The sequence below is a fragment of the Ochotona curzoniae genome, unplaced genomic scaffold (assembly GCF_017591425.1).
Source record: "Ochotona curzoniae isolate NIBS_2020 unplaced genomic scaffold, NIBS_Ocur_1.0 contig_3432, whole genome shotgun sequence".
Classification (NCBI taxonomy): domain Eukaryota; kingdom Metazoa; phylum Chordata; class Mammalia; order Lagomorpha; family Ochotonidae; genus Ochotona; species Ochotona curzoniae.
Genome location: NW_024465859.1, coordinates 2,690,254 through 2,710,638, shown reverse-complemented (window position 1 = coordinate 2,710,638; position 20,385 = coordinate 2,690,254). Strand labels below are relative to the sequence as shown.

General features: G+C 35.6%; 1 protein-coding gene across 1 annotated transcript in view; it reads right to left on the bottom strand.

Annotated features, from left to right (window-relative positions):
* The window catches only part of ANO5 (anoctamin 5), a 68,051-nt gene that overhangs the window by 32,005 nt on the left and 15,661 nt on the right, over positions 1-20,385 (bottom strand). The window contains exons 3-7 of the mRNA XM_040980264.1: positions 16,731-16,778; positions 13,864-13,905; positions 11,518-11,631; positions 7,062-7,130; positions 4,648-4,932 (exon numbers count right to left, since the gene is read on the bottom strand). Of these exons, the coding sequence (XP_040836198.1) occupies positions 4,648-4,932; positions 7,062-7,130; positions 11,518-11,631; positions 13,864-13,905; positions 16,731-16,778 (558 nt within the window). The remainder of the gene's footprint in view (positions 1-4,647; positions 4,933-7,061; positions 7,131-11,517; positions 11,632-13,863; positions 13,906-16,730; positions 16,779-20,385) is intronic.

Sequence of the window (20,385 nt, the reverse complement as noted above, 5' to 3'; positions counted from 1 at the left end):
TTTAGTCTGATATTAAAATGCATCATAAAGCCATGGTAATAACAACGGATAGTATTGTCAAATAAAAACAGAACTGGCCTCATTGAGGAGAGAAATCATTAAAGAAATCATTAAAAAGAAATTGTAGTACAGGACTCAGGATGACTGGGATAGAATGGGTGTTCTGACAAAGTCTGCAAACTTTTTAAAGATCACACAGACAAGGATTTTTGTTTTGCTTTTTAAGGAAAGAGTTATTTGTTTCAAAGCACAGGGGCAGAGAAAAGTAAAACAGAGATCTCCCATCTGCTGGTTTACTCCCCAAACAGGCATAAAAGTTAACATTGAGCCAGATCAAATCTTGGAGCTAGGACACTATTTTAATCTCCCACAAGGGTGACAGAAAGCCAAGTACTTGGACCATCATTTGCTACCTTCCCAGGTGTATTAATACGAAACAGGGCCAGAAAAGGAGCAGCTGAGGCTTGAACTGCTATTTAGATGTGAGAAGTCAGGTATCCAAAGTAGCAGCTTACCTCACTATGCCACAGTGCCAGCTTATTGGCTCCTTATTTATGGAAAGGAGAGAACAAGGTTCAGGGAGTATGTATGTATGTAGCTGTGTATGTGTGTGTAGTGTCACATCTTTTGTTGGGAAAAGTAAGCATGGTTAAGGAGCAACTATTCTAAATGACATTACTGGCTCTGGCTGAGATTGCATCAAAGATCCTGTTAATGTTGGGAGGACAAGAAGACAAGTTAACAAATGTGTGATTCTGGTGGACCCATGTAGACCAACAGTTCATCTAATAACTTTGTATGAAGACTGGAAATTTGGAAGGAGTGTGTCCGGCTTTTGTAACAGTAAACTAATTACAAAATAGATGGACTGTAAGGATAAGTGCAGGAATCCTTTTCTTAAAGGATTTACATTAGAAAAGCTGTAATTATATATCCTATTTTTGTCCTATTGAGATGCATACCAATGTGCATGTATATACATACACATGTATACAGATATAAAATCCTATTTAAAAATTGTATAGGATTCTTGGCAGTTTTAAGCACCAGGAAAGCTTGTCTAAATTTCTCTTGGAGTCACCTCTTCTGTAGGCAAACATGAAGAAAGCATTCCAAATCTCAGGGCATGTGAGAACTTTGCCTGGATACCTGGCCAAAACTACCACTTGATATAGAGATATGACAGGGTTTTCGCTTTTGTTTTGTTTTTGAAAACATATTTGATATTTGATCAAAAATATTTGATCAACAAAATAACTGATCAACAATAATTGAGCAACAAAAATGAGCACTACAATCACTGAGTGCATTTGGGATGAACTGTGAGGCTAATGGAGCATCAAGTCATCAGGGTAGGTGCAATCTAAGGCATTGGGGGAAAATGGCTCTTTGCAAAATGCTGTTTCTGAGAAGCAGAAGCATATAGCATCCCTCTGTCCCAATGCTCTGGGCTACAGAACTCAAGTAATGGTCAGTATTGTCAGTGCTGACACAAAATTTGACAAAGAAATCAAATCAGCAGAGTATAGTCCAGAAGTAGAGCTATGCATATGTACATACTTGGGTTGCGATAGTGGTGGCATGAATATGAATGTTTGAATGTTTTCAATTTTAATTGGTTTCTGCTGACCATCTACATATACGGAAAAACAATTGACTTCTATTTTGTACCTTGCACAAAAATTAATTCAACATAGATAGTAGTTCTCCATGTGCAAAGCAAAATAGTGTAACTTTTGCAAAATAATACAAGAAATTAAGTGTAGGGCTTTGGTGATATGTAAAGCAGAATATTATAATCAAATCACAGGTTTGAGAGGGTGAATTCCATAAAGATTAGAAACATGCTTATCAAAATCTGTGCCAAAGGAAATGATTAAAAGATATAAAGAAGGTAAAAAGTAAGAAACAGTGAGTAAAGTATATAATAGATAAATAACTCCTATAAAGAATATGACACATTGCCTGAGTCCCTGTGTCTGCCTGCGCAGTGAGCGCTGGGTCTCTGAGCCCTGGGGGCGGGGGTCACCCCGGGGGTTTTAGCCAGTGGGGCTGGTTCACCTGGCCTGAGTCTCTGGGCCCACCTGTGAGAATTGGTCCTCCTTAGTGGAACAGATGGAATAGTAGATGGCAGACCCTGACACACATGGGGAATATGGCATCTCATTAGGAACAGCAGAGAACATCTGGTACCACAGCAAAGGAAGGGCAGAAAAAAAAAAATGGGCGAACGCTGTCAAAGGATGACAGCAAATGTCTGGACAAATGGAGACTCTCAAGTTGACTATGTCAGACAATGGACATTGGAAGGGGTCCCCCATGCTAGGATCGGTGAGATTGACAGCATTTCAGAATTATTGAAACCACCTGGGCAGAACCCTTGGCGCATGTGTCACATTGTGGACCCTGAATTGATAACAGGTGGCTGCTCCCCATCTCCCAGTGCTGGGCTTGCGGGGAGGCTAGGTATGGCTTCTCTTCTTGTCTTTCCCCTTTCCCCAGATACAAGAACAAGAGATGGAGAGTTTGGAATGCTTTTGCCTGGCCCTTGGTCCTGCCAATCCTGATCAACTGTGTAGACATCATAAAAAAATTAAAAATAAATTAAAACAAGGGAATATGACAGCAAGTAAAGGAAAGATTTAAAGTGACACCAGAAAAGTCTTAGCAGGTATTTTGCAAAATTGCATATCCATATGACCAATAAGCATATGTACATGGAGATCAATATGATTAATGAGGAAAATGCAAAGTAAAGCATAGCAAATATATGAAAAGAAATTTTCAAAGTAATGACCAAAAGTCATATGATAGCCAAATCCTCATGTTCATAAATTTTGATCATACTTCAGTGTGTAAGATTCAATTACTACAAACTTCAGATCAATTGGATCTTTGCTGTTTAGGATAGTCCATTTATGCTGAGGAAGGGATTAGCAAGTCACAGAGGGCACCAGGGCTGATGGGCAGCTAGGAATGCTTTCGCTTTTGATCTGGAATGAAGATGCATAGTTGACCACTAAAACTATGATCTGTGGATCTAGCTATAATTAACTACAATAATTGTTACTATTGGGAAAGACGTGGAACATCAACTTTTTTTTAAAGATGTTGTTAATTAGCACAGTTTTTGCAAATGATAACTGTGTTATACATATGTTATATGTTTTCTATATTATATATACATACAATATACATAACACATATATAGAGAGAGAGTGTGTATATGCCCTTAGAATCAGAAATTCTACACATAATCTCTATTTTTAAGTGTCATTTTATTTATTTTAAAGATAAAGTTATGAAGAGAGTGAAAGAGATGGGATGATGGGGTTGGATAGGGAGAGAGACAGAGACAGAGAAAGAGAAAGAAAGAGAGAGAAAAACAATCTTGCATATGCTGGTTCACTCTGCAAATGGCAGTCATAGCCAGGGCCATGACTAACCGAACCCAAGAGTCAAGAATTTCTTGCAAGACTCCCACATAGGTGCTGGGTCCCAAGCACTAAATTATTTTAAAATTTGAAAGGTGCTTCATATCAGCTGTTTCATTTGAGTTTAATAAAAATGTTAGCATACCATCTTCTCTATTTTGATAAGTTATCAAAACTTATCAAAAGTCATAATTATGACTTGAAACAAGTTCTCTGGTTCCTTGTTATGTGCTCTTTCCCTAAAGTTGCCCTGTAGGATTTTTGTTTTTGCTTTTCAATCTTAAAAACAAATGGGTCAATATTTTTCATTTCACATTCTGGGAATTAAATTTTTCAATACTACTCTAAGTGAATTTTTGAAATATTTATAGAAGATATAGTGAATATTATTAAGCCTTATTACCAGAAAGGGGGATGCCTTCCATGACTTTTAGAACTCTGGTGGCTACATTAATATACAATGGATAGAACATTTATAAGCAATACAGAATCTAAAATTCTCCTCTAAAGTCAGAGCAATCATACTGATAGTATCTAACACTTACTGAACACGTGGTATATGCTAAACACATTTTAATACCTTTAATAACCTACTTAATGCTCAGGATAATCATGAAGGAGATTTTATCCCTAAACATAAAGAAACCATGGTTCTTCAGAGGGTAGGTTTTGTAATGATGGGGAGTAGGTTTTGTAATGGGAATCTTGAACATTCTAGAACTACAATTGGAGAGGAAATAATTATTCTAAGCTGAAAATGCTTCTAAATGAAAAAGAAGAGTCCTGAGGTTCCACACATTCTATACATGTATAAAAAAATTAAGACATTCCCATTTTATTTGGAATAATTGATGCTGCTCCTACTATGCTCTGAAATCTTTAAGCTAAATCTTGAAACTCTGTGATTATAGAATCATTGACTTAAATAAAAAGTCTCCTGCTTCCCAATTAAATGCTTTCCAATTATTACATTAACCTTTTTACCTTACTGTTACCCAACCCATACTGTCAATCACTCATTTTTAAATAACAATTTGTAGGGTACAGATGATAATATGTTTTGGAGTCCAAACATATGCTCTAAGTCAACCAGTACCACTAACAGCTCATATTCTAAACAGGAACACCTTGCAGACAATGTATCATGCACACACATGTATAATAGGACACACAAAATATTTGAAAAAATGTGCCCAAATGTTTCTCTACCTACAATTCTGTTTCTTGATGAGGATGGAAAAAATGTTGATGTATCTTCAATGAGGAAGAGCTCTTGTCGATGTCTGCTGAATTGGGCAGTGAAATATTCAGGACGAGGGTACTTCACCCTTTTTGGAAGCTTCAAAGCTCCAAACATATAGCTCAATGCATTGTGTTCATTTCGGGGAATATCACTCTCCTTCACAGGCATTTTGATTCCCAATACTTCAGCGTAGGTGACTAACACTTCCCAAGGAGCATGGATCTTGACAAAGTAAGTTCTTCCATCTTCAGAGTCCTGTATTATAAAAAGAGCCAAAAGAATGGAAATCTCACTTATCTTTTTTTTTTTAATTGAGCTGGTTATGGAAAAGAAAAAAAATGAAATCTCAAATATTTCAGAAAGTATTTTGATGCACTGAATTTTTAAGCAAAACTTTTGGAAAACTATACTAAAATTACATGTAAGCTACATAAACAATCTAAGACATGTTCATCTTTCTTACCACAGTTTTTGTAAATATAGCCTACACTAAAAGCATGGCTTTTGGTTGCTAAAAAGTTCATTACATAGAACACTAATTCAATTATTTTTTATATACTATAAAACATATATATTGGTTCAATAACAATGGAAGAGATAAGAATGGGAAATTACCTATATCAGAGAACTTAGCAAGCTTCACAGATAAGGTGGGAACTTGTATTTTTTTTTTTAAAGTGAAATCTCGAAGAACCATAAAAATAAAAGGATGAAAAATAAAAAAATTCATGCACAGAAAAAGTGATATTATTTAAATACTAGGTTATAAAGGAGAATAGCCGATTTCAGATCTCAATTTATAAGCAGCCTTCTAACTTCAAAAATCATGTCTTCATTTTCAAACTATTTATGTCCATTTTTAAGATGTTCCACTCACAATCTCATATTCAGAACTCTGATCTACTTACCTACTAATCCATAGGCTTTACTGTACTTCATGAACATATCTGTAACCAAAAGGACTATTGTAATGTCCAGAGATGCCAAGTTTATTACACAAAGTCTCCAGGCTAAGAGAAAACATACGTTAAACACTAAGATCCTGTCTTGTGGGCATTTGGCATAGCAACTAAGAAGCCTCTTGTATACACACAGATGACATCGGAGTATTGGGTTCAAGTGCTTGAGTCCTTGGCATTTACGTGCAAGATCTGGATCTCTTCCTCTTTACCTCCCACTTTCTCAAATACTAATTAGATTCTATTTGAAAAAAAAAAAAAACAAGACTCTGCAGGTTATACCCATGTTGTAGGTCTGGGATTGAGCAGGGCAAGGTCCTCATGGGGTCCTGGGCAGGCTGCATCCATGGCATGACAGCATGTGGGTGTGGGGGTGGTATAATCACGTAGCTGATGCTGTGGCCCCAGACACACCACACCTGTTGTATACTCAGCCTGTCTGGCCAGTGACTTGAGGTGGGAGTCCTGGGAGAGGGGTGAGAACTGACGGCCTTTGGCAGACGAAGTGCCTTATGGTTCTATATGGTCGCACATGCAGTGTACAACTGGACTAGACCATAGATCTAATACCAGGTCCTTTGGGGACATGGGGCAGAGGGGTGGGAGGGAGGGTACTGATGGCCCAGATGTTGCAGAATCTCCTGGTGTATGGTGTCCTGGTATTGGAACACACAGTGCATGTTGTGCTGCTTCCTATGTTGATTCCTATAGAGGGAAGAGGGTCAAGTCCAGGAGTACACAAATGATGGTTAAGTCTACTATTATTAACAAACTGAGACCTCCTTGGATTCTACTTCAAAGACAAAAAGGTCAGCAACTTCTTGGAGTGGTGATTACAATGTGCTGGACATAGCCACTGACTAAACATTCTATGACTTGTGAGATGGATCCATTTGATGAGGTATGGAAAGATTTACAAATTTGGGACAAGTAAGGTATAGCAGATAGCAATTATAGAAGATGGGTTGAGTCCACATCATTCAGCAACCTATAGAAATAGAGGTCAGAAATCTCAGGACGGAATGAAACAGTACAGGCAGGTTAGCAAGCTTTGAGCCAAAAATTGAAAGTCATACCTCCCCATCCTGTATAATATAGACTGCCTACTTGTCAATCAAATGACACCTTCCCCAGGATGTGCTCCTCCTGGGACCTGTAGGAGCCATGTACCTGTTCTCTGTCCAGGCTCATGGGAAACCAGGCCACAGGGAGGAGCTGTCTCTTTCCCCAGGTGAATCAGACAAGAAAGTAGAAGTGACTCTCCAACCTTCCCCTTTTCTACCTACTCTACCCCTAAATGTGCATGGGTGTCAGTGTGTGTGTGTGTGTGTGTGTGTGTGTCCCTAACCATTTAAATACATTCAACAATTAAAAAAAAATTAATGCATGAAAAAAAAAGGCTTTGGTATAAACAATAGTACTTACCCTTTTGTCTTCAATTTCCAATTCAAGGCCAGATTTTCTGAGATTGCGTTCAAATTCTTTTCTTCTTTCCTATAGCAAAACATACAGAATTGTGTAAAGCACTTTTGTTCGACCTGTTCAGTTATATTCAGTACATGGTGGCTGAATTATTCTGTGAGGCTGTCCTCCCTACATTATTTGAAAATGGCCTCTTATCTCAATTTTAACACCATGCACTGCTTTCCATCCATAGAACAAATTCCAGTAACTATAAAAAATCCAATATATCTTATAATCTCTGAAAAACATATAGCAGAACATTTATTGGAAGAAATCTTGAAAAAAGTTTTCTGAATAGCATATACTTTTTTAAATAAAAGCTTTATCAACAGATATGTCACGCTGTTAATGGGAAAATTCAGTGTTTACAAAGATCAATATACTTGAAATATATATTCAATGCAGCATTAAGTCAAAATATTAGCATGATATTTTAGCATTAAAGGTAGAATGGCATAACATGGGGAAAAGTGAAATTACAGTACAATATTAATGCACATAACCCACACTTATGAGGTTTAAAAACAATGCACTGGACCCTGGCGCAATAGCGCAGTGCTTAAAGTCCTCGCCTTGCACACGCTGGGATCCCATATGGGTGCTGGTTCTAATCCCGGCAGCCCTGCTTCCCATCCAGCTCCCTGCCTGTGGCCCCGGAAGGCAGCCGAGGACGGCCCACGACCTTGGGACCCTGCACCTGTGTGGGAGATCTGGAAGAGCTTGTGGCTCCAGGCTTTGGATTGGCACAGCACCACCCATTACAGTCACTTGGGGAATGAATCATCGGACAGAAGATCTTCCTCTCTGTCTCTCCTCCTCTCTGTATATCTGTCTTTCCAATAAAACATAAAAAAAAATGCAGATGGTCAAACAATACTTCTACTTAGGCTGTGACTAAAGTGAAACAAAAGTATGATTACTAGAAAATTGAAAGCCTTAATTATAATATTTTCAAACAATAGTCTTCAAGGAGGCATATCTGAAAGATGTATTTTTTTTATAAAGTCAGAAGAAAGATTCTGAATATTCTCACCAAAGTGAGGGTAAACATTTGAAGAGACAGCTTTACTGTGTAGTGAATGTTGTACAATGTACGCCTCTGCTGGGGCTGTATGCAGCAACTCACAAACATGTCATTTCAGAGACAAAATTGTAAAGAGTGTAAGATAATCATATCATCAAACAAGTCAAAATTAAGAAAAGTTTAAGGACTAGACCCTAGAGCACCACAATAATAAAGAATCTGGGAGAAGAAAAGTTGGTAAGTAAATAGTGAAAGGAGAAAAGGTGGAACCCTACAAGCCAAGAGAGAAATATATAAATCAGAAAAAGAAGGAGTCAACTACGTCAGGTTTTGGAATAATTAGGATGAGAGTTGAGACTTGAACACAGGGTTTACACATGCAAGTTAACATATTGGTTAAAGTAAGGGCCTAACAGGGAGAAATTTAAGAAAGAATTGGTAACAAATGAATTTCAGAGAAGAAATGTGTACAGAAAACTGGTAGGGATAATCTTATCAAGAGAACACATTTATTCTTGCATTATTTTAATGTAAAAAACTACCAGCATACCTATTTGATGAAGGAAAGAATAAACACAATTTAGGAGAAAGAGGAACCAATTATAGATTGATGTCTCTAATCAGATACAGAGAAAAGATATATCAGGTAGGAAACTGTTTTTCTGACATGTTCTTGTCATTCGCAGATCTAATACAAGTGACTTAATTCTTTATATAAATGTTGTGTGATCTGTGTCACCTAAACGATACACTTGCTTTTATTTTGCGTGCATGAACTCTGGGTATGTAGTAGGCAAAAAGTGATATTAAAAAAAAAATAAAGCATTGAGTCTCTGATGAGCTGGCCAGTATAAAACATCTTGCATGTGTTTTTATACATTATTGATGGAACAATGAGCATATTCTGTGTGATTTGACAGAGACAAGCCTCCTTGCAATTTGCTCATGGTATTTTCTGGAACCTCTGCTGTGTTTCATGTGCCATTTCACAGTTATAAAGACCCATGGGCCCGACAATATGCCAAGTCCTATGAACTTTTCTAACAAAGAAAGTCTTGGGGATTCCTAAACGATTGAGAAAGACAAAACGGTAGATGAAAGGATTTTTTAAAAATTGATTGATTGAAAAGGGGAATTAAACTATATGCTTATTTTAGCTTAATTTTTTCAAAAGCATAATTTTAATAGCACAAATTTTTCACAAACGTTTTGTCTCATATGCTTGTATTTCAAAACCTTTTGCACAAAAACTTTATGCAGGTTTTTTTTAATGTTATTTTTTGTTGTTGCTGTTGTTTAAGAGGTAGACAGAGTGACTGAACTGGTTAAGTCTCCCAGTGCCTGCAGTGGTCAGGAATGGATGAGGTCAACCCAGGTAATTAGGAACTCAATCCAGATTTCCAATATTATGTGCTAGAAACTCAGCCACTGCACTGTGGGATACAGACATTCTAAACTGCTTCTTAAGAACTGGGCCTAATGTCCATCCTATAAACACATTTTAATTGCATTTACCTCTAATATCCCCATTGGTCTACACCCTGAAGGTGCCTGATCTTTTTTGAAGTACCCTCATTGGACTCACAGCATCTATGGAACAGCTGACCTGAAAAGGATATAATTCATATATGATAACAACAATGAAAAATTCTACATGTAATAAATGGAAATGTATAGTGGTGGAAATGTATAGAATGCTTCTTCTTTTGCTTCCGTGTTTTCAGTTAAATAGAAAAGTGTAGGCACCTAACTTTGAAGATGGAGAGGAGATACCAGAGGAATGAGAAGTAATAATAAGTTGTAAAATAGCTATCCAAAAAAACCCTGAAACTGTATGGAAGGGAAGTGTGAATGTCAGATATTACTAAGGACCCAGCTGAGGTACCCGGGCACAAATATAAGTTAAAAATCAATGATTATATGTTTTTCTCTCTGTAAGGTTACTGAAATGTAGTAGGTTAATAGATGGGTTCAAAGTAGTTCTGTTTACCAGTAATTCTATTGAGAGAGGAGCAAGGAATATGATGGCATTTGTAACAGAGTGATTACAACTGCTGATCAAGACACATAAGCTGGTTTAACATAGGAAAACGGAGAATGAGTAGCAACGATGCAGTAAGATAGTTGTAGCCTTCCTGGTCCTAGTAGGATTAAAAGTAGGGTACAGATCAAAAAGACAGGAGGAGTTGGTTTGACAAGTTTTGAGACGTGGATGAAGATTACAAAGAATTGTATTTTAGCAGTAACTGTGACATGCGGCATGCGAGTAAATGATGCAAATTGCAGGTTTTAAAAACAGAAAAACTAGAGCAACAAAATAATCATGCATGCATGCACTCATATTATCAAAGAGAGTAAGTCGAGTAATGATGGAAAGATTGACTATGGACCAAGGGGCAAAGTTGTCGAAAAAAAAAAAAAGGAATGCACAGAATACTAATAAAACTCGTTAGATTTACAGTTCAGAAATTTTAGGGACAAAAAGAGAACTGAATAAAACTGAAAGGTTAAAATTGGTTAAGCAGCTTTTACTCCTTCTCCATGAAATCATTGTGTGAAGAGAAGCAATCATCATTCAAGAGGACTGTTAGGGAAACAACCTTCAGTAAAACTCAATGCTTGAGGAGTTCTTTCAAAGAACAAACAAATGATAGCGTTGCAAAAACTTCAGGGGCTGGGTGCAGGGTTTCTACGGGAAGCATTTAAGAAAGGCACACACTGGGTATGTATAGGGTCCTGTGGCAATAATACCCGCATTTAAAATGTATTCATATTTTGTATAGTATTTACTTTGTAAGTACATGTTTAAATATGTTTGTGCATATGTGCTCACATGTGCAATCAAATTACTTTTTATGTCACATATTACTACTCTAGAATTTAGGTATGCAATTAGCAAGAGACAAAGTTCCTTGACCTCATGAACAAAATTTATGGAATCAGAGATTAAACGATTAAAGAGAAGTGAACAAATAATATCTTAGAAGTGCTGATTGCTACAATGAAAATAAAATAAAATAAATAAAATAGGAAATAAAATAAAAGTGCTACAATGAATAAAAGAAAGTAGGAGAAATAGACTGGGTAAATTCATCATGCATCTTCAAAATGGTTACTACATGTAAAAGACTAATACACAGAAACTTTAGAAGCCATACTTGATATCTAATTTGAACTAATATACATCAGCCTCTTGGGAGAAGTAAAGCAGATGATCTTTAAAATATCCTGTAAATAAAATAGGCATCACCACTCCTCAGTTGCCAATCCACTCAGTTCATTAACACTTTGGAAGTCTGACTTCTCACAACATGATTCAAGGAAAATATATATATCAAATGACAAAATGTGCTTCTTTTTCATTATTCCTGTTTTTCTCACTTAAGCACTTACCGCTTTTAATTCTGAATCTTTCCTTGCATCATCTACATAGGAAAGTACAAAATCAATTTGCCTAATTCCATCTCGGAAGAAGATAGAATCTTTGCTTTGCTCATGTTTTTGAAACTGCAGGAGATATAAATGATATGATTATAAGTTTTATTTATACTCAAGTGTCAAGATATATAGAGTTACCTTTTTTCTCTTGAAGATTTTTTCATTTATTTGGAAAGGAGAGTGACAAGGAGAGGGTCAGAAACAAAGATCTCCCAATCACTGCCATATGATTCCAACAGCCCAGACTGCGTCAGACCAAAGCTAAGAGCCTGGACCTCCACCTAAATTCCTTGGCTAGGTGGAACAGGCCCAAAGTATTTGGGATGTGCTTCCACTATGAAGTCAAATCCCACAAAGGGCTTTCAATAACAACACTTCAGCAGGAAAGTCAGCCAACTGACCATGCACCCATTCAACAAAAATGTTGCAGCTATACCAAGTTAGAGAATAAATACATGTATATACTGATCCCAAAATGGATATTCAGAGAAACTTGCTATATTCATTAAACATATTAATTGACACATTTACTTATTCATAGTTACACACTTTCACAGTTATAATTAATTACAGAGCAGTTGGTAGAACCTCTCAGAAAATAGGCTCACAATTAATGCTGATAGCATACAAGTCTTTAATATATCAATTCTATTTTTGAGGTGTTAAAATAAAATCAATATGAAGCTAAAGATTAGAAAACTGGCAGCCTGCTATTTAGTCTCACTAAAAGCAAGCAAATAAGCACCCATGCAAATTTCCATTTAAAATAATGCCTTGTGTGTGAATCAAAATCAATTCTTTTTTAGATTGAAAAGTTCTCTTGTGTTAACAACTAAACTTACAACTTTAAACTTTATATGCTGCACTGCCTGTTAATTGTTTACCTTTCAAAACAGCAAAAACACTAGACATCTTTTGAAAGAATTGCATCTGTGATGCGTTTGCTTTTTCTCAGTTAATATATGATATGTAATAGTTAATTCTATCAATACTCTACCTGTGGCACTTAGAATTACGGAAACAGATGATTTACTGGATATCAGTGAGGAACTTTTCCAATTACTTTAGCTAATTTGCGAATAGGGAACTAGATGACTATAATTTTCACTACTAGTATTGCTATTCGCCTATGAATTTCCTTTTACAGTATTCGATGCCACTCTCCAACCAAGTCAGGCCACACAAATCTTCCATAAAGACACTAGATGCTAGTCGATTATGTATGAATAAGACAAAAAGCTCATGTTCATTTTGTTGTTTATGACCATAGTAGCCGTATTCTATATCTGTCTACATAGTTTTTATGTCTGAAAGCACCAGTTCTCACTACACAGAAGGGAATGGGAATGGAATGAAGAGACAAAGCATGAGTGCAGAGAAGAAGTGTCAAAACACAATGTAAACATTATGTGTGCTTTTTGCACTCTAGCCAAAGAATGCACAATGATCTCCATTTTCTTAGAAGACTCTAGAAGAAAAAAGTCAAAATCCAAACTACTTTCATGTAATGGCTTAACTGAAAATCACTTTGGGGGGAAAAAAAAAGCACATAAACTCAAAATCATTCTTTCAGATATTATCATACTGTGTTATTCAACTCAGCAAAAATTTTGGAAACCAACTGGGGCAAAGCAAATTTCTAATAGGACTAAACATAATCAAAGCACAGAACTAAAAGGAAAAAATAATTGTTGTCTTGCTCAAAGTTATCCAGAAGTTATGTTTTAAAACAACTACTGATCACATCTGTGACATTTTAAAACCATGCCAAGAAAATAACTGAATTTGTAGATCATTATGATTGCTTGTCTTAGGACAATTAGCAAAAACTAGCTAACTGGGCAAAAAGATGTAGTAATTCTGCTACATAGGTCATTAAAATACCGCATGTTCTTTTGTCTCCACACATGACATTCGTATCTTTACTTCATGTTTTCTACCACATATATTTGTGTTAATATTTTCACATAAATAGGCTTATACCTATTTATAATGAGCTAAACATCAGAGGGGCATCTCTGAGTGATGCTGTTATTTTTATGTACATAAATCTAATGGTTTGGTAAACCTCTGAATTTTTGTAAATTATGTGCATGTACATTTTTAAGAAAGAGAATAGATTTCATCATATATAAAACAGTAAAAATTTTTATTCCAAAACCTTAATTTCCTGGGGACTAGGATTACTGACCATCACATTCCCAAACCCCAAATCATTAGTATTGGTTGTGAGAAAAGTGACACAAGCTATTGCTGTAGCAATCCAGAGCAAAAGCAACATCACTCAGCACTGGCTTTTACCATAAGACGCCTCCGCAGGAACAAATTATATCGTGTTGCTGGCTGTGAAGTAACCAAGAAAGAGTTAGCATTTCCTGCCCAGAATTAACACTTCCAAGAAACATACACACAAATAAACTGCAGTGTGATCATTCCATGATGCTTAACTGTGCTTTGATATTCAAAGCTAGACAGTATACATTTGGCTAGGGGGAAATAGGAAAAACACAAAACAAAAAGAGAAAAAAGTAAAAAAGCTAGAAGTCAGTCCTAAAACAGTAATTTCTATACAATCGCATTAAAAAAAAAGAACGGTAATTTCCTATGGTAGAATAGAAGTAAAACAGCCAAAAAGAACATTTTAGGGTATTTGAAATCTTCAACATCTTAATTTTGCTGCAAATTTTCAAGACCCATCTAAGTATACATGTAAAATGGTTCCATTCATTGTGTTTTGCCTATGAGCAATAAAGATGAAGTATGGATTATACGTATCAGAGATGTGAACAGCTAAGCTATAACAAAGCAAAAAAAAATTTGTAGAAGATCAAGAATAATCCTTTAGACACATCATATTCCATATTCTGGAACCCACTTAGGTATTTTAAGTATGAAGTTCAGGAAACACAATCTCACGGGAAAAGTTTGAGAGTTAAGAACATTTCAAGCAACTTTAAAGCCAATTTAAAACCATGAAACTCAATGAGATTATTCAGAGATAACTAAAGATATCGAAGTCATGAAGTAACATTGAACTAATTACATACGCTATGAAGTGCTATGCTTATATTCACACAGTGTCAGCTCCTTTCCTATTTCCAATTACCTGCTATTGTGGAACCTGGGTAGCAGTAGCTCAAGCAGTTGTGTCCCTGTCAACAACCAGGACCAATACCTAAACGGAATTTCCAATTTCTGGTTTCTGGTTTCATTCTGATTCAACTCCAGACACTGTAAGCAATTTGGGGAAATAACCACAGGGTACAGAACTTACCTTCTTCTTCCTCTCTTTAAATAAATGCAAGTCCATTAGTAATATCCCTATTATATGACATACCACTAGTGTGCCTTTTCAATTCTCAGTTTTCATTCATTACACTCTAAGTGTTAATATATTATAAAATTAATCCTTCAGAGCTCATGGTACTCACTTTGAGATACTTTTTCTTTTCTTTTTTTTTTTTTTACTCTGAGACACTCTTAAGTATTATTTGTTTGACATTTCCTTTCTTCATTTAATGGTCTCAGTGCCTCTTCTACACTGGAAACTAAATACTCAATGAAATCCTTTGTTGATATTTCATTTCCAATAAAATGTTAAATTATATAAATTGTTTTATATGAATACAGTCATAAATACTGAGTTCTATCATAATAACAATGATATGAACCATAATTCTCTACTTTTTTTTCCAAAAAAACAAAGTACACTCAATGGAACTTGACAGAACATACTTCATTTGGCACAGTAGATCTATGATATCAAAAATTTTTCTCGAGAATAGTTGATTCTATCAATAAGACAAGAAACAAAAAAGCAATTTAGATTAATTTTATCAAAATCTAATATCAGAATGGAAGGACATGTTAAAAGGAAAACAATAGCAAGAATTTGGATATGCCAAAAGGAAAATAGAAGTCAATCAAAAAGTTCCAAATACTCATAGTAGGGTTATTTGCAATGTTGCCGAAAAAATATTTTTATAAGAAAAAATAGAGGAAAAAGAAGAAACTTTTATCTGCAAAAGCTTTTCTTTGTAATTTCAGCTTATGTATTTACCTTCAAGTGGTTAAAGGATGAAGACACAATTTTGAACAAACAACAACACTACTATATTCATTGCAATAGTGTAGGGAAGGGAGGAGATTATTTAATTTTTTAATAAATGTAGAGGGTTCCTATGAAAGTTATAAGAAGATGAATATTATCCATGATTCTAAATGGAGATGAAAACCACTGGGAAGAACTGTGGCAGACTGCAAGTCTCTAATTACGTATGTGCTCCAAATCCCATTTCATACATATCTGATGCTACATAAAGTGGACCCTCCAAGGATTTGGAAAGGAATCTAGCAATGTATTCTCACAGAAAAATCTTCCGGTGAAATTCTTAAGATAAAATAGTTACCTATTACTTTCCTTAAAATATGGCAAGAAAGTTGCATACAATTTAAATTTCTCCAAACCTTGTTCAGATGACAGTTTCCAAGAATGGAATAAATAAAAATAAAGGTAAAAAATAATAAAGGTAAATAAAAGAAGTGGATAAAATTTCAGTTTAGTTTGGTCAATCCTCATCACAGCAGCGTAGACTGGTTACTAAAAAGCAAATCATCACCTATGCCAAAATGGTTGTTACAGAAAGATTTGTACAATGAAACTCTATGCCAGCATCTTCCCAAACACCATTTCACACACTTGACAACTAAGAAAAAAATCGAGACCCTTATTAACTTAATGATTGGCAGTTAAATTTTATTTTTAGGAAATCACAATTCCTCACTGTTATTCTTAGACATGTTCTTTCAAAGAATACTGTTAAAGAGGAAGGATATCGAACCGGGCTTCAGAAACTCAAGTTCTAGTCCAGCAAAAACAGTGATAATTTTGATCAAGTGATTCAACCTTTAAAACTCAGCATTTTCTCCATTGCAAAATTGAAAATTATTAAAGTGCAAGTAAAATGCTATGCCTAATACACAATTCGGATTAATACATTTGATGTCATTTCCCCCCTAAGTAAACTGACACCATCTTACAATGTAAGTTTCCAAACACCACATCTGGGAGCCTGAAAAACAAGTGAACTGGGAAACACCAGTATAGACTACAAACACATGTTCCATCTATTTCTACCCAAGAAAAAATCATATTGATGGTTGCTTACCACTGACTTTTCTCTGATGAGTAAAATGGTTTCTCTGCTGCTCATGCTCTGTTAATAGTAGCAAGGGGAGACACAGAGCTGGTAAGTAGAGGAGGGGCAGCAGGAGCATGTTTCAATAGTAACAACAATTAAACAAAAAAATGAACAGCTTAAATTTCTCTGTAGATTTTTCTATGAAGAAATACTAATACTAGGTCCCAAGGCAGCTATGAAACATCTAAAAAGATATTCAAAAGTCTGTATGCATGTAAACATGTGCACGTGTGTTTGTGTACTTACATGTTTGTCTTTGTGTGAATAAAGAGAGCAAGCTTGAGACAGAAACAGAATTTGTGATATAGGATTGTTAAACAATGAAAATAGAAGTCAGTGATAAGATATTACCCATTAGTACCATAACACAGAGAAATAGCAATGATACTGGGTCTTGAAGAGGACCAAAGGGAAGGGTGGAATTAATGGCTGTTTTTATGTCTTGCAACATAAAACATTTTATTATCTTGGAAAACGCACCATTAGAATTCTTCAGCACTTGTAACTCAAGGGGAAAACAAAGTGCACAATTTGCACGTAAATCCTCATGTGACATTTTGGTCCACACATCACAAGATAGGCTGCTACAGGCACTCCAGTCACTACTGAGTAGTCTGATGATATGATAGAATGCTATAGACAGGCAGCAGCTACCAAAAATCACCTAAAATTCACATCTAGAGTGTGAATTCATTTTAACCTATTCTTGGATAAATACAAACAACATTCCATTTTCCCCAGGTGATGTTAGGAGATACATTTTTGGACTTATTCTTTTTATTTCACATGATAATTTTGTAGGTACTGGATTCTTCCTCCCTTCCTCTTCTGTATCATTCTCCCCTCCCCCCATAATCTCCCATTTTATTCCAGTTTTCTAGTTTTTAGTAACAGTTACAAGTTTAGCATTCTGCTGTTTAGGTGTATCATGACATTTGAGTTACAGGCAATGGTAGAAAATCTAGTATCAAATTGTCAAGATATATTCAACATTTTCTTTGGGAATCCTGCTTTTATTCAGGAATAGAGACACATACTGGAAGTGTCTTGACTTCTGGTATACTATTCTCTATTATGCAGTTCATTTATGAGAATATATCTATATACTTTCTCACCTGTATATATTTGTTTCATATTTTGCATAGAGTTTGCCTTATATCAGAGACAATATATTTGTCCCATTGGGCATGACTTATTTCACTGTGCAGTAGTTTCCAGTTGGGGCCATTTTGTTACAAATGGTAGAATTCCTTAGTTTTTAAAGGTTATGTAGCATTCCATGGAGACGTATCACGGTTTATGTATTCTTCTTCCAACAGGCTTCTGGATTGTCTCTATGGCTTTTCTATTGCTGGGTTGTGCTGTGTTAAATACCGGGATGTAGGCTGCACTTTCGTGTGCAGATTTGACTTCATCTGGAGATATTCCCAGGAGTGGGATAGTTGAGCCATAAGGTAGATCAATTTTCAGTTGTTTGCGTCCTCTCCATACTGACATCCATAGTAGCTGCACTCTCTTACATCCCTTCCAACAATAGGCTACCTTTCTCCTCCCCCACATCCTCACCAACAGGCATTATTAGTAGACTTCTGTATGTTGGCCATTTTCACTGAGTTAGAGGGAACCTCGATGCATTTTTTATTCGAATTCCCTAATAGCTAAGGAACCTGAGCAGTTTTTCTTGTGTTTAAAAGGACAGTTTTCAAAATAACATACTGAAAGCACTATGGATACATTTTAAAACCATGAAAAGATGTGTTGAACATACACTCAATGCTACAAAAGTTACAAAGTGAGTGATAAAGAAGTAGTAATTGATCTTTGTTCTTAGGAAGGATGAAGATGTAATTTTGAACACACTCCGGTTTTTGTGTTGTTGCATTCAATAGAATAATGCAGGCGAGGCTAGAGGGATATTTAAATTTCAAAAACAAAAACGTGGGGTCTCTGCCAGGATGTAGCAGGCTAAGCTTCGGAACTGGTATCCTATATGTGTGCCAGTTTGAGTCTCGGTTGATCCACAGTTGATCCAACTCCCTGTTAATGACCTGGGATGGCAGAAGCCTAGGCCCCAATGCCTTGGGATCCTGCATGAGACATTCAGTTACAACCATTGCAGCTATTTGAGCAATAAGCCAGCAGATGGAAGATCTTCCTCTCTGTATCTTTCTCTCTGTAACTCTGACTTAAAATAAAAATAAATGTCCTTTAAAAATCCTTAAGGAACTATTTGCAGAAATGCAAAAAATAAACCCACCTCCTTCATTTAAAATCTTATTTTTTTATCTGTATGAAATGTATGTATATTTGTATATTTCCACCTAGAAATGAGGTCATCATGCAATATTCTCCTATGCTTGGCTTTTCCAATTGGAATAAAATCCTCAAGGTCTATCAATGTTAAGGCAAATGATCCTGTCTTAAGACTCAATAATGCTGCATCATATATAATATATACATATATATATATATATATACATAATACTTTTTTCATGCATTTGTTGATGGGAATATAGATTGTTTCCATACCTTTGCTCTTCTGAATAACATCACAAGTATAGATTTTTTTGAGCGTAGATATTTTTACAAGTTGATGATTTTATTTTATTTGTATAAGCTCAGAAGAGGAAATCCTGGGTTAAGCTATAGTTCTATTTCTTCCCAATTAGAAACATATGTGCTATTTTCCACAAAGACTACACAAATATGCAGTTATCTCATCTTTTTTTATCATAGCCATGATTATAGGTGAAGTGCTATTGCATAGTGGTTTTAACTTGCATTTTCCAAGGATTAATGTTGTTGAGTACTTTTTCATATAACTGTTGAAATCTTCTATGCCTCTATCAGAAAAATATTTGGGCAATATTTTCCCACTTTTCAGTTCAGTTTTTTTTTTTCTCTGCTTTTGAGTGGTAATAAATGCATAAACTTTAGGTACTCAGCTGTAATTATTTTATTGTTTACAATGATTTTTCCCAATCTTAGCCTACCATTTAATTGTGTTTCCTTTACAATGAAGAAGGTTTAGCTTAATTTTCCCATATATTTTCATTTTGATGGTGCAGATATTTGATATTAAAAAATCTTTACCAAATCCTGTCTAGGAAAACTTCCTCTCTCAAAATTTTTATAGCTCCAAGTCTTGCATTTAGGACCTTTGTCTATTTTGATTTTGAGTTAATTTTTGTATGTGTGTGTGTATACAGTTTAAGGGTCCAATTTCATTCTTTTCTGTGGAAATTCAGTTTTCCCAACACCAATTATTGTTCTCCACATCCTCTTGAGGTCCTTGTCAAAAATAAGTTAAACATGTAGTTTGAATGTATTACTAGGCTCTCCCGATTTCTTTCTCTCTCTTTTTTGCCCAGCCTGTGTTTTGTTGTTTTTTAGGAATTAATTGACTTAAAACGCAGAGTTGCAGAGTGAGAAAGGGAAGCAGAGACAGAGAGGTCTTACATTCATTCTATCACTCTCCAAGTGGCCACAAAGTTGGGACTGCACCAAGCTGTACCCAGGAGTCAGGTGCTTCTTTTGGATCTCCCAGATGAATTCAGGGAGCTCAAGCACTTGTGCTGTCTTCTACTGTTTTTCAAGGCCACTAACAGAGTTGTATCAAAAG